The sequence below is a fragment of the Salmo salar genome, chromosome ssa27 (assembly GCF_905237065.1).
Source record: "Salmo salar chromosome ssa27, Ssal_v3.1, whole genome shotgun sequence".
In the NCBI taxonomy this organism is placed as follows: domain Eukaryota; kingdom Metazoa; phylum Chordata; class Actinopteri; order Salmoniformes; family Salmonidae; genus Salmo; species Salmo salar.
The window spans coordinates 41,510,256-41,527,755 of record NC_059468.1 but is presented as its reverse complement, the minus strand read 5'-3'; the positions used below and the strand labels follow the sequence as shown (position 1 = coordinate 41,527,755).

Sequence of the window (17,500 nt, the reverse complement as noted above, 5' to 3'; positions counted from 1 at the left end):
GAGGGGAAATAGTGACCTTAAAGTGGCTGTTAACTCCAAAATCAAAGTTTGTCAAAAGTGGCGTTTAAGTCCATATCCCACGCCATGTGTAAGCAGTGTAGATCCAACTTCCTGACTCTGGGAAAGATAGACACCGTCTCAAATGATCAAACGTCATAGCCCTCTCCATGTCTAACTCTTCCTGAAGAGCTTTTCAGATATTTGAATATAGCGGGGGGAGAATATTTTGGAGCCTCATTTCAAAATGGTGTCATGCTATTTAACTGATATTATACCTATATATAAGAAACCAATCAAGCTTCTTTCACAATAATAACTTAGGCTACGTCCCTAATGGCACCCTATTCCCTATATAGTGCAGTACTTTAGACCAGAGCCCTATTCCCTATATAGTGCACTACTTTAGACCAGAGGCCTATTCCCTATATAGTGCAGTACTTTAGACCAGAGCCCTATTCCCTATATAGTGCACTACTTTAGACCAGAGCCCTATTCCCTATATAGTGGTACTACTATAGACCAGAGCTCTACTCCCTGTATAGTGCACTACCTTTGACACAGGAAACCCACAGGAAATCCATAGGGGACCCACAGGAAACACACAGGGGACCCACAGGAAACTCACAGGGGACCCAAAGGAAACTCACAGGGGACCCAAAGGAAACTCACAGGGGACCCAAAGGAAACTCACAGGGGACCCACAGGAAACTCACAGGGGACCCACAGGAAATCCACAGGGGACCCACAGGAAACACACAGGGGACCCACAGGAAACTCACAGGGGACCCAAAGGAAACTCACAGGGGACCCACAGGAAACTCACAGGGGACCCACAGGAAACTCACAGGGGACCCACAGGAAACACACAGGGGACCCACAGGAAACACACAGGGGACCCACAGGAAACACACAGGGGACCCACAGGAAACTCACAGGGGACCCACAGGAAACTCACAGGGGACCCACAGGAAACTCACAGGGGACCCACAGGAAACACACAGGGGACCCACAGGAAACTCACAGGGGACCCACAGGAAACTCACAGGAGACCCACAGGGGACCCACAGGAAACTCACAGGGGACCCACAGGAAACACACAGGGGACCCACAGGAGACCCACAGGGGACCCACAGGAAACTCACAGGGGACCCACAGGAAACACACAGGGGACCCACAGGAAACTCACAGGGGACCCACAGGAAACACACAGGGGACCCACAGGAAACACACAGGGGACCCACAGGAAACTCACAGGGGACCCACAGGGGACCCACAGGAAACTCACAGGGGACCCACAGGAAACACACAGGGGACCCACAGGAAACTCACAGGGGACCCACAGGAAACACACAGGGGACCCACAGGAAACTCACAGGGGACCCAAAGGAAACTCACAGGGGACCCACAGGAAACTCACAGGGGACCCACAGGAAACTCACAGGGGACCCACAGGAAACACACAGGGGACCCACAGGGGACCCACAGGAAACTCACAGGGGACCCACAGGAAACTCACAGGGGATCCACAGGAAACACACAGGGGACCCACAGGAAACTCACAGGGGACCCACAGGAAACTCACAGGGGACCCACAGGGGACCCACAGGAAACCCTCTTTAGCAGTAAAGTAATTTCCCCCCTCCCCCTCCTCCTCCTCCTCCTCCTCCTCCACCTAACCCTCTTTAGCAGTAAAGTAATTTCCCCCCTCCTCCTCCCCCTCCTCCGCCTCCTCCTCCTCCTCCACCTAACCCTCTTTAGCAGTAAAGTAATTTTCCTCCCCCTACACCTCCTAACCCTGTTACGTTCAGAAGCTAGAAAACCAAATAATGTGTCTAAGCTGACATCAACCAAAACAAAACAGGTGGGGTTTCAGGAGGGGTTCTGAAAGACAGTCCTCCTCCAGCTAACCCTCTCCAACAGTAAAAACAAAAAAAATTTGACATTTTTGCAAATGTATAAATAAAACTGAAATATCACATTTACATAAGTACAGTTGAAGTCAGAAGTTTACATACACTATTTTGTAGTCATTAAAACTCGTTTTAACCACTCCACAAATTTCTTGTTAATAAACTATAGCTTTGGCAAGTCGGTTAGGACATCAGCGTCCACAAGTCATTTTTCCCAAAATTGTTTACAGACAGATTATTTCACTTATAATTCACTGTATCACAATTCCAGTGGGTCAGAAGTTTACATTCACTAAGTTGACTGTGCTTTTAAACAGCTTGGAAAATTCCAGAAAATCATGTCATGGCTTTAGAAGCTTCTGATAGGCTAATTGACATCATTTGAGTCAATTGGAGGTGTACCTGTGGATGTTTTTCAAGGCCCACCTTCAAACTTAGTGCCTCTTTGCTTGACATCATGGGACAACCAAAAGAAATCAGCCAAGACCTCAGAAAAAAAATTGTAGACCTCCACAAGTCTGGTTCATCCTTGGGAGCAATTTCCAAACGGCTGAAGGTACCACATTCATCTTTACAAACAATAGTACGCAAGTATAAACACCATGGGACCATGCAGCCGTCATACCGCTCAGGATGGAGACGCATTCTGTCTCCTAGAGATGAACGTACTTTGGTGCAAAAGGTAAAAAATCAATCCCAGAACAACAGCAAAGGACCTTGTGAAGATGCTGGAGGAAACAGGTACAAAAGTATCTATATCCACTGTAAAACAAGTCCTATATCGACATAACCTGAAAGGCCGCTCAGCAAGGAAGAAGCCACTGCTCCAAAACCTCCATAAAAAAGCCAGACTACGGTTTGCAACTGCACATGTGGACAAAGATCGTTTTTTTTGAGAAATGTCCTCTGGTCTGATGAAACAAAAATAAAATTGTTTGGCCTTAATGACCATCGTTATGTTTGGAGGAAAAAGGGGGACGCTTGCAAGCTGATGAACACCATCCCAACTGTGAATCATGGGGGTGGCAGCATCATGTTGTGGGGGTGCTTTGCTGCAGGAGGGACTGGTGCACTTCAATAATTGATGGCATCATGAGGAAGGAAAATTATGTGGATATATTGAAGCAACATCAAGACATCAGTCAGGAAGTTAAAGCTTTTTCGGAAATGGGTCTTCCAAATGGACAATGACCCCAAGTATACTTCCAAAGTTGTGGCAAAATGGCTTAAGGACAACAAAGTCAAGGTATTGGAGTGGCCATCACAAAGCCCTAACCTCAATCCTACAGAAAATTTCTGGGCAGAACTGAAATAGCGTGTGCGAGCAAGGAGGCCTACAAACCTGACTCAGTTACACCAGTTCTGTCAGGAGGAATGGGCCAAAATTCACCCAATGTATTGTGGGAAGCTGGTGGAAGGCTACCCGAAACGTTTGACCCAAGTTAAACAATTTAAAGGCAATGCTACCAAATACTAATTGAGTGTATGTAAACTTCTGACCCACTGGGAATGTGATGAAAAAATAAAAAGCTGAATTAAATAATTCTCTCTGCTATTATTCTGACATTTCATATTCTGAAAATAAAGTGGTGATCCTAACTGACCTAAGCCAGGGAATTTTTACTGAGATTAAATGTCAGGAATTGTGAAAAACTGAGTTTAAATGGATTTGGCTAAGGTGTATGTAAACTTCTGATTTCAACTGCATATTCAAACCCTTTGCTCAGTACTTTGTTGAAGCACCTTTGGCAGCGATTACAGCCTTTAGTCTTCTTGGGTTTGATGCTACAAGCTTGGCACACCTGTATTTGGGGAGTTTCTCCCATTCTTCTCTGCAGATCCTCTCAAGCTCTGTCAGGTTGGATGGGGAGCGTTGCTGCACAGCTGTTTTCAGTTCTCTCTAGAGATGTTCAATCGGGTTCAAGTCCGGGCTCTGGCTGGGCGACTCAAGGACATTCAAAGACTTGTCCCGAAGCCACTCCTGCGTTGTCTTGGCTGTGTGCTTAGGGTCGTTGTCCTTTTGGAAGGTGAACCTTCACCCCAGTTTGAGGTCCTGAGTGTTCTGGAGCAGGTTTCCATCAAGGATCTCTCTGTACTTTGCTCCATTCATCTTTCCCTCGATCCTGACTAGTCTCTCAGTCCCTGCCGCTGAAAAACATCCCCACAGTATAATGCTGCCACCACCATGCTTCACCGTAGGGATGGTGCCAGGTTTCCTCCAGATGTGACCAGAGAATCTTGACTCTCTTGGAAAAAAGGAAGGGGTCTGAAAACTTTCCGAATGCACCGTAGTATAACAGTACAGAACAGTATAGTATACCTGTATTGTATATTATTGTATAACAGTACAGTATAGTATAGTATACCGGTGTCGTATTTTGTAGTATTGTATAACACCACAGTATAGTTTTCCAGTATAGTATATTATAGTATAGGATTACAGTACAGTATACTATAGTATACAAGTATAGCATATTATAGTATCATATAGCAGTAGAGTATAGTATAGTATACCAGTATAGTATACCAGTACAGTATAGTTTAGCATAGTATATTGTATAGTATATGATAGTATAATATAACAGTACAGTACAGTATATCAGCATAATATGTTATAGTATGGTATAGTATAACAGTACCGTATAGTATATCAATATAGTATAGTATATTATGGTATATTGTATAGTGTGGTGTAGTATATTATAGTATATTATGGTATAGTATAACAGCACGCGCAGTGTAGTATAGTATAGTATAGTATAGTATAGTATAGTACAACAGTACATAACAGTTTAGTATACGAGTATACCATGTTATAGTATAGTAGAACAGTACAGTGCAGTATAGTGGACCAGTATACTATATGTAAGGGATAATCGCTAACGTCATGTACTTTACCTTGGAAATAATGGACAGCGCAGCGAGACGAGGTGAAACAGAGTCCCTTTGCTGAGTTTATTTTCCCAGGTAATATACAGAACGGAGGCGTTTATCCCGCTGATTCCACAGCTGCCAAAGAAATCAATACTAAAGCACACATTTACCGGTAGAAAAATAATATTTTTTCGTTGATATTTTCATTAATAAGAAAATTCATACTTTCTCATCTTTCGGGTTGGTAGAGACGCGAACCAGTTGTTCGTGAGATTAATTCGTTATTTATGTTCTGTTGTCATGCTCGCTAGCAATGTTCTTATCCCTTGCTAGCTAACCAGCTAGCTGCGGCTAACACAGTCACAACCTCTGCAACCAGAATAACAGCAAAGTTTCTGTTTTCTATTGACATTCATTTGGATAGATCCATAAACATGAACTCATAGTGACCGATTTTGCCTGACATAATTAGAAAAGTTAGCCTTCACGTCAGGACATTAGTCAACACTGACTGTTCGTTATGAGGAGATCGTATTGCATATCAAACACAAGGCTACAAACTAGCTAAATAGTTTGCTGCTAGCAAACCTGCCAATACGACAACCAAATTCCAAAATACCAGTTGCTGAAACTAGAAACACGAGGGAGGATTTGACAGCATAGCAACACTAAACTAGAAACATGAGCGAGGATTTGACAGCATAGCAACACTAAACTAGAAACATGAGGGAGGATTTGACAGCATAGCAACACTAAACTAGAAACATGAGGGAGGATTTGACAGCATAGCAACACTAAACTAGCAACATGAGGGAGGATTTGACAGCATAGCAACACTAAACTAGAAACATGAGGGAGGATTTGACAGCATAGCAACACTAAACTAGAAACATGAGGGAGGATTTGACAGCATAGCAACACTAAACTAGAAACATGAGGGAGGATTTGACAGCATAGCAACACTAAACTAGAAACATGAGGGAGGATTTGACAGCATAGCAACACTAAACTAGAAACATGAGGGAGGATTTGACAGCATAGCAACACTAAACTAGAAACATGAGGGAGGATTTGACACCATAGCAACACTACACTAGAAACATGAGGGAGGATTTGACAGCATAGCAACACTACACTAGAAACACGAGGGAGGATTTGACAGCATAGCAACACTAAACTAGAAACATGAGGGAGGATTTGACAGCATAGCAACACTAAACTAGAAACACGAGGGAGGATTTGACAGCATAGCAACACTAAACTAGAAACACGAGGGAGGATTTGACAGCATAGCAACACTAAACTAGAAACATGAGGGAGGATTTGACAGCATAGCAACACTAAACTAGCAACATGAGGGAGGATTTGACAGCATAGCAACACTAAACTAGCAACAGGGAGGATTTGACAGCATAGCACCACTAAACTAGAAACATGAGGGAGGATTTGACAGCATAGCAACACTAAACTAGAAACATGAGGGAGGATTTGACAGCATAGCAACACTAAACTAGAAACATGAGGGAGGATTTGACAGCATAGCAACACTACACTAGAAACACGAGGGAGGATTTGACAGCATAGCAACACTAAACTAGAAACAGGGAGGATATGACAGCATAGCACCACTAAACTAGCAACAGGGAGGATTTGACAGCATAGCAACACTAAACTAGCAACACGAGGGAGGATTTGACAGCATAGCAACACTAAACTAGAAACATGAGGGAGGATTTGACAGCATAGCAACACTAAACTAGAAACATGAGGGAGGATTTGACAGCATAGCAACACTAAACTAGAAACACGAGGGAGGATTTGAAAGCATAGCAACACTAAACTAGAAACACGAGGGAGGATTTGACAGCATAGCAACACTAAACTAGAAACATGAGGGAGGATTTGACAGCATAGCAACACTAAACTAGAAACATGAGGGAGGATTTGACAGCATAGCAACACTAAACTAGAAACACGAGGGAGGATTTGACAGCATAGCAACACTAAACTAGCAACAGGGAGGATTTGACAGCATAGCAACACTAAACTAGCAACAGGGAGGATTTGACAGCATAGCAACACTAAACTAGCAACAGGGAGGATTTGACAGCATAGCAACACTAAACTAGCAACAGGGAGGATTTGACAGCATAGCAACACTAAACTAGAAACATGAGGGAGGATTTGACAGCATAGCACCACTAAACTAGAAACATGAGGGAGGGTTTGACAGCATAGCAACACTAAACTAGAAACACGAGGGAGGATATGACAGCATAGCAACACTAAACTAGAAACAGGGAGGATTTGACAGCATAGCAACACTAAACTAGAAACATGAGGGAGGATTTGACAGCATAGCAACACTAAACTAGAAACAGGGAGGATATGACAGCATAGCAACTCTAAACTAGAAACATGAGGGAGGATTTGACAGCATAGCACCACTAAACTAGAAACATGAGGGAGGATTTGACAGCATAGCAACACTAAACTAGAAACATGAGGGAGGATTTGACAGCATAGCAACACTACACTAGAAACATGAGGGAGGATTTGACAGCATAGCACCACTAAACTAGAAACATGAGGGAGGATTTGACAGCATAGCACCACTAAACTAGAAACATGAGGGAGGATTTGACAGCATAGCAACACTAAACTAGCAACAGGGAGGATTTGACAGCATAGCAACACTAAACTAGAAACACGAGGGAGGATTTGACAGCATAGCAACACTAAACTAGAAACAGGGAGGATATGACAGCATAGCAACACTAAACTAGCAACAGGGAGGATTTGACAGCATAGCAACACTAAACTAGAAACATGAGGGAGGATTTGACAGCATAGCAACACTAAACTAGAAACACGAGGGAGGATTTGACAGCATAGCAACACTAAACTAGAAACAGGGAGGATATGACAGCATAGCAACACTAAACTAGCAACAGGGAGGATTTGACAGCATAGCAACACTAAACTAGAAACATGAGGGAGGATTTGACAGCATAGCACCACTAAACTAGCAACAGGGAGGATATGACAGCATAGCAACACTAAACTAGCAACAGGGAGGATATGACAGCATAGCAACACTAAACTGGCAACACGAGGGAGGATTTGACAGCATAGCAACACTAAACTAGAAACATGAGGGAGGATTTGACAGCATAGCAACACTAAACTAGCAACAGGGAGGATTTGACAGCATAGCAACACTAAACTAGAAACATGAGGGAGGATTTGACAGCATAGCAACACTAAACTAGAAACATGAGGGAGGATTTGACAGCATAGCAACACTAAACTAGAAACACGAGGGAGGATTTGACAGCATAGCAACACTAAACTAGAAACATGAGGGAGGATTTGACAGCATAGCAACACTACACTAGAAACATGAGGGAGGATTTGACAGCATAGCAACACTAAACTAGAAACATGAGGGAGGATTTGACAGCATAGCAACACTAAACTAGAAACATGAGGGAGGATTTGACAGCATAGCAACACTAAACTAGCAACATGAGGGAGGATTTGACAGCATAGCAACACTAAACTAGCAACATGAGGGAGGATTTGACAGCATAGCAACACTACACTAGAAACACGAGGGAGGATTTGACAGCATAGCAACACTAAACTAGAAACATGAGGGAGGATTTGACAGCATAGCAACACTAAACTAGAAACATGAGGGAGGATTTGACAGCATAGCAACACTAAACTAGAAACATGAGGGAGGATTTGACAGCATAGCAACACTACACTAGAAACATGAGGGAGGATTTGACAGCATAGCAACACTAAACTAGAAACACGAGGGAGGATTTGACAGCATAGCAACACTAAACTAGCAACAGGGAGGATTTGACAGCATAGCAACACTAAACTAGAAACAGGGAGGATTTGACAGCATAGCAACACTAAACTAGAAACAGGGAGGATTTGACAGCATAGCACCAGTTGCATCATGACTGCAACAGTAGGAACCAAAGAAATTAATGTTTGTCACTCACCACATTAAAATCATCAGATGCCCAAAAACACGTTTCTGCATAAACAAATAAATGCGAGCTAAGTTTTTCCTCGTTGGATCTGCATTTACAATGTATTCAAGTTCAGTTTGTGTGGTTGTTGGTTTAGCTTTCTGTAACTTTGTAGCTAGTGCCGTCTGCATGTGTAGGTGTTTATTGCGTCACGATTGCCAGGAGTCCCTTTTTCATGATAACTGCCTCGTTATCTGGTTTTATCTGGTTTTAGCCAATCAGAAACTAGTATTCACCAATGCTTTGGTATAAATACTATACCATACATACCATAATATACTACAACATACCATTCATTATATACTATACCAAACCATACTATAGTATACTATGTGGTACCATACCACACCATAGTATAAAATACGATGCTATACTACTATACTATGATATACTATACCATACTATACCATACTGTAATATACCATAATATACTACACTATACCATAATATACTATACCATACCATAATGTACTACACTATACCATACTATATTATATATTTTTTTATTTCACCTTTATTTAACCAGGTAGGCTAGTTGATAACAAGTTCTCATTTACAACTGCGACCTGGCCAAGATAAAGCAAAGCAGTTTGACACATACGACAACACAGAGTTGCACATACTATACCATACTATTCTATACTATACTGTACTATACCATAATATACTATACTATAGCATACTATAAAATACCAGGGCATACCATACTGCGCCATACCATACTATACCATACTATACTACACTATACTATACCATACTATATTATACTATACCATGCAATACTTTGCCGTACTATACTATACCATAATATGCTATACCATAACATACTATGCATACTATGGTATGCTATACCATACTATAATATATCATATCATACCATACCATAGCATACCATACCATACTATACTACACTATACATTTACATTTACATTTACGTAATTTAGCAGACGCTCTTATCCAGAGCGACTTACAAATTGGTGCATTCACCTTAACATACTATACTATAATATAATATACCATAATATAATATACCACACCAGAATACAATATACTACACTATAATATACTATACCATACTATAATATAATATACCATACTATAATATAATATAACATATTATAATATAATATACCATACTATAATATAATATACCATACTATAATATAATATAATATAATATACCATACTATAATATAATATACCATACTATAATATAATATAATATACCATAATATAATATACCATACTCTACTATAATATACCATAATATAATATACCATAATATAATATACCATACTATAATATAATATACTATAATATAATACACCATACTATACTACAATATACCACACTATAATACAATATACCATACTATAATATAATATTCCATACTATAATATAATATACCATACTATAATATAATATACCATACTATAATATAATATACCATACTATAATATAATATACCATAATATAATATACCATGCTATAATATAATATACCATACTATAATATAATATACCATACTATACAATAATATACCATACTATAATATAATATACCATACTGTAATATAATATACCATACTATAGTATAATATAATATATCATACTATAATATAATATACCACACTATAATACAATATACCATACTATAATATAATATTCCATACTATACTATAATATACCATAATATAATATACCATACTATAATATAATATAATATACCATACTATAATATAATATACCATACTATAATATAATATACCATACTATAATATAATATACCATGCTATAATATAATATACCATACTATAATATAATATACCATACTATAATATAATATACCATTCTATAATATAATATACCATACTATAAAATAATATACCATACTATACTATAATATACCACACTATAATACAATATACCATACTATAATATAATATTCCATACTATACTATAATATACCATGCTATAATATAATATACCATACTATAATATAATATACCATGCTATAATATAATATACCATACTATAATATAATATACCATACTATAATATAATATACCATACTGTAATATAATATACCATAATATAATATATCATACTATAATATAATATACCACACTATAATACAATATACCATACTATAATATAATATTCCATACTATACTATAATATACCATACTATAATATAATATACCATACTATAGTATAATATACCATACTATAATATAATATACCATACTATAATACAATATACCATACTATAATATAATATACCATACTATAATTTAATATACCATACTATAATATAATATACCATACTATAATATAATATACCATGCTATAATATAATATACCATACTATAATATAATATACCATGCTATAATATAATATAATATACCATACTATAATATAATATACCATACTATAATATAATATACCATGCTATAATATAATATACCATACTATAATATAATATACCATACTATAATATAATATACCATACTATAATATAATATACCATACTATAATATAATATATCATACTATAATATAATATACCATACTATAGTATAATATAATATACCATACTATAGTATAATATAATATACCATGCTATAATATAATATAATATACCATGCTATAATATAATATACCATACCATGCTATAATATAATATACCATACTATAATATAATATACCATACTATAATATAATATACCATACTATAATATAATATACCATACTATAATATAATATATCATACTATAATATAATATACCATACTATAGTATAATATAATATACCATACTATAGTATAATATAATATACCATGCTATAATATAATATAATATACCATGCTATAATATAATATACCATACCATGCTATAATATAATATACCATACTATTGTCACGCCCTGACCGTAGAGATCCTTATTATTCTCTATGTTTGGTTAGGTCAGGGTGTGACTCGGGTGGGGAAGTCTATGTTTTCTGTTTCTTTGTTTTTGGGGCTGAGTATGGTTCCCAATCAGAGGCAGCTGTCTATCGTTGTCTCTGATTGGGAATCATACTTAGGCAGCCTGTTTTCCACCTGTGTTGGTGGGATGCTGTTTTCTGTTTAGCATCTGTGCCTGACTGAACTGTGCGCTTTCGTTTTTTTGCCGTTTGTTATTTTGTTTGAGTGTGTTGTGAAAATAAAGAATCATGAACACTTACCACGCTGCGCCTTGGTCCATTCATTCAGATACTATACTATACTACACTATACTATACCATCCTATACCAATTACCACGCTGCGCCTTGGTCCATTCATTCAGATACTATACTATACTACACTATACTATACCATCCTATACCAATTACCACGCTGCGCCTTGGTCCATTCATTCAGATACTATACTATACTATACTATACTATCCTATACCAATTACCACGCTGCGCCTTGGTCCATTCATTCAGATACTATACTATACTATACTATACTATACTATACTATACTATACTATACCATATTATAGCACTCCTTCAGACGAGGGCTACAACTATAATATAGCATTCCATACTATACAATACTATACTATACCATACTATGCTATACTATACTATACCACACTATACTACACTATACCATATGGATGCTATACCATACTTAGCTTCCCTGTGGCTCAGTTGGGGCCAGTATGAAAAAAAAAAATGTATGAAATGAATTGAAATGTATGAATTCACTACTGTAAGTCGCTCTGGATAAGAGTGTCTACTAAAATGTAAATGTAAACTATACTATAATATGCCATACTATACTATACCATACTATACCATACTACAATATACTATACCATCCCATATTATAACATACCGTACTATACTATACTATAATAAACCATACTATACCATATGATAACATAATATACTATACCATGCTATACTATACTGTAATATACCATAACATACTATACCATATTATAACATACCGTACCATACAATAATATACTATACCATGCTACACTGTACTATACCATGCTATAATATACCATACTATACAATACCATACCATATTATAACATACCGTACCATCCAATAATATACTATACCATGCTATACTATACTGTAATATACCATAGTATAATACAGCATACCATACTATACTGTAACATTCCGTACTATAACATAGCATTCCATACTACACTATACTATACTATAATATACCATACTATACTATAATATACCATACCATACTATACTATACTATAATATACCATACTATAATAAACCATACCATGTTATAACATACCGTACCATACAATAATATACTATACCATGCTACACTATACCATACTATACTATACTATACCATACCATGTTATACCATACCATAATATACTATACCATACTATAATATACGATATCATATTCTACTATACCATATTATAATATACCATACTATAATACAGTATGCCATGTCATACCATACTATACTGTTCTATACTATACCAATCTATAATAAACTATACCATAAAATACTATACCATATTATAATATACTATACCATACTATAATATACTATTCCATAATATACTACACCATACTATAACATACTATAATATAATATGGCATACCATAATTTACTATACCATACAATAATATACTATACCATAATATACCATAATATACTATAACATACTATACCATACTTTACATACTATACCATACTATACTATACCATACTATAATATACTATACCATACTATAATATAATATACCATACTTTACATACTATACTATACCATACTATACTATACTATACCATACCATACATACTATACTAGACTATACCATGCCATATTATACCATACCATACTACAATACACTATACTATATCATACTATACCATAGCATATTATGCCGTACTATACTATACTATAATATAATATACCATAACATACCATACCATACTATAATATACTATACTATACCATACCATTCTATACTATACCATACTATAATATACCATACCATACTATAATATACTATACTATACCATACCATACTATAATATACTATACCATACTATACTATAATATACTATACTATACCAAACCATACCATACTATAATATACTATACCATACCATACTATACTATAATATACTATACTATACCATACCATACCATTCTATACTATACCATACCATACCATACTATAATATACCATACTATACCATACTATACTATAATATACTATACTATACCATACCATACCATACTATACGATACCATACTATAATATACCATACTATACCATACTATACTATAATATACTATACTATACCATACCATCCTATACTATACCATACTATAATATACCATAATATTCTATACTATACCATACCATACCATACAATAATATACTGTACTATACCATACTATACTATACCATACTATAATATACCATAATATTCTATACTATACCATACCATACCATACAATAATATACTGTACTATAATATACTATACCAATCCATTCTATACTATAATTTACTGTCAGCCTTTCTGTGTGTGTGCGTACATGTGAGGGTCCAGTATTTATAAGTGGGTGTGCTTGATGTTCTGTGTACCTCTCTGTCTGCTTCTAGCTCACGCTCTCCTTCTCTTTCTGTATTAGTGTTTTTCAAGCTGTCAGAGTTTCTCTCTCTCTGTAAGTCTCCGTTTCTCCTTCTGTCTTTCTCTCACATAACTTACGTTTGTGCTGTGAAGTGCGGCATGTTCCTGTACCTGTCTGTGTGTAAGTGTGTGTGTGTGTGTGTGTGTGTGTGTGTGTACGTGAGTGTGTGTGTGTGTGTGTGTGTACGTGAGTGTGTACACATGTTTGCACAAGCCAGACTGACTAACTAGCTAACACTATTTAAGTGGTGAAATGAACGTTGAGTGTTTAGTCCCTGATTCACCCTGGTGTTTCTGAGATAGATTAGAATAACATCGTAAATCAGTAGCATGGGATGCCTCGTTCTCTTCCCTGTCTAAACCTCTTGCTGCATAAAAGAGTTAAGCCTATTAGGGTTTTTTTTTTTTTTTTTCCCCAAATTCCCCGGCTTTTCAGACATCCTGGTTTGATTCAGGACTTCCTGTTTATTCCTTCCTTATTCTGGGAATCTTTCAACCGGGTTTTCTGGAAAAGTTCCTAGATTTGTTTATAAAACCTAGTAGTTGTTATCTATGTTTTGATGTTCAATAGACAGATGGAATGTGATCTAACACTTTTTAACTTTTAACAAATGTATTTAACAAAATAACACTAGCTATTTATATATATATATATATATATATATATATATATATATATATATATATATATATATATATATATGCATTTGATGAATGTATCACTACCAAGGGTCTTCACTCACTTTCCCCTTTCCCTCTGTGTGTGTGTGTGTGTGTGTGTGTGTGTTGTGTGTGGGTGTGTGTGTGTGTGTGTGTGTGTTGTGTGTGGGTGTGTGTGTGTGTGTGTATGGTGTGTGTGTGTGTGTGTGTCCAGGTCCCGTCAGACGGGGTGGAGTGGGGTGGTCCTGACGGAGGGAGTGAGATCCCCTGCAGGCGCATGCGGAGCGGCAGCTACGTCAAGGCCATGGGAGACGATGATAGCCAGGACTCTGACCCCAGTCCTAAAGCCTCTCCTAAAACCACCGTCATCGCCCAGAGAGAGGCCTTCAGACGTTCTGTCAGCATGGACCACAGGTCATCCACCACCAAGTAAGGGGAGGGTGGGGGGTGTCATACTACCGTCACATATGAAATCTGTCACCTCGTTGATGATGACGATGATGATGATGATGAAAATGGTCCCGTGTGGCTCAGTTGGTAGAGCATGGTGTTTGCAATGCCAGGGTTGTGGGTTCGATTCCCACGGGGGACCAGTACGGGAAAAAAATCATTTTTTTTTTAAATGTATGCATTCACTACTGTAAATCGCTCTGGATAAGAGCGTCTGCTAAATGACTAAAATGTAAAAATGTAAATGTAAAATGATATTCATGATGATGAAGAGTTGGAGGATGACTGTTATTCACATTTTACTGTCTCTCTCTCTCTGTGTGTGTGTGTGTGTGTGTGTGTGTGTGTGTGTGTGTGTGTGTGTGTGTGTGTGTGTGTGTGTGTGTGTGTGTGTGTGTGTGTGTGTGTGTGTAGGTACTCATGTAAACAGTGTGTAGATTCTACTCTACCCTACGCTAACAGTCGAACCAAGCCCAAAAGTCACGCACGCTCTCGGAGCTACACACGCTCTCTGACCAGCTCACAGGTAAGACACACTCTTTCAGAGCGATGCTACGGATAATAGTGCCAGAGAGGATAGCTAGCCGTTTTACAGGCTCCTAAACAACTGTGCTATTTTGTTTGTTTTTTAAGCAATGTTTGTAACTTGTTTTGTACATAATGTTGCTGCTACCATCTCTTATGACCGAAAAGAGATTCTGGACATCAGAACAACGATTACTCACCTCGAACTGGACGGAGTTGTTTTATTTTGTGAGTCCGACACAAAGGATATACTGCTTCTCCGAGACCAGGCCCAAATCTCCGTCATTCATGTGAAGAAAAGACAGAAATACAGCTGGGGGGAAGTTGTGAGAATTTGTCGGCGAGTAGGTAAACCACCTCTACCATCCTATTGGCCAATGTGCAATCACTAGAGAATAAACTGGATGATCTCCGTTCGAGACTATCCTACCATTATTAAAAACTGTAATATTTTATGTTTCACCAAGTCGTGGATGAACGACGTCACGGATAATATAGCGCTGGCTGGGTTTTGGCAGGACAGAACAGCTACGTCTGGTAAGACGTGGCGTGGCGTTTTGTGTATATTTGTCAATAACAGCTGGTGCGTGATGTCTAATATTAAGGAAGTATTGAGGTTTTGCTCGCCTGAGGTAGAGAACCTCATGATAAGCTACACTATCTACCAAGAGAGTTCTCATCTATATTATTCGTAGCTGTCAATTTACCACCACAGACCGATGCTGGCACTAAGACCGCACTCAACAAGCTGTTTAAAGCCATAAGCAAACAAGAAAATGCTAATCCAGAAACAGCGCTCCTAGTGGCCTGGGACTTTGATGCAGCGAAACTTAAATCGATTTGACCTCATTTCAAGTGCAACCAGAGGGAAAAAAACTCTGAACCACCTTTACTCCAAACACAGAGACACGTACAAAGCTCTCCCTCGCCCTCCATTTGGCAAATCTGACCATCATTCTATCCTCCTGATTCCTGATATCGAGTAAAAATTAAAGCAGGAAGCACCAGTGACTCACTCAATACGGAAGTGATCAGATGGTAGCAGATGCTCAGCTACAGGACTGTTTTGCTGCACAGACTGGAATATGTTCCGGGATTCATCCAATGGCATTGAGGAGTACACCACCTCAGTCATTGGCTTCATCAATAAGTGCATCAACGACGTCGTCCCCACAGTGACTGTACGTACATATCCTAACCAGAAGCCATGGATGACAGGCAACATCCGCACTGAGCTAAAGGGTAGAGCTGCCGCTTTCAAGGAGCGGGACTCTAACCCGGACGCTTATAAAAAATTAATCCGGACACATAAGAAATCCCGCTACGACGAATCATCAAACAGGCAAAGGGTCAGTACA

At 37.8% G+C, this 17,500-nt stretch overlaps 1 protein-coding gene across 1 annotated transcript in view; it reads left to right on the top strand.

The window, feature by feature from the left end:
• Window positions 1–17,500, top strand: part of LOC106593151 (disks large-associated protein 3) — a 145,613-nt gene that overhangs the window by 101,166 nt on the left and 26,947 nt on the right. The window contains exons 3-4 of the mRNA XM_045709618.1: window positions 15,382–15,596; window positions 16,032–16,143. Of these exons, the coding sequence (XP_045565574.1) occupies window positions 15,382–15,596; window positions 16,032–16,143 (327 nt within the window). The remainder of the gene's footprint in view (window positions 1–15,381; window positions 15,597–16,031; window positions 16,144–17,500) is intronic.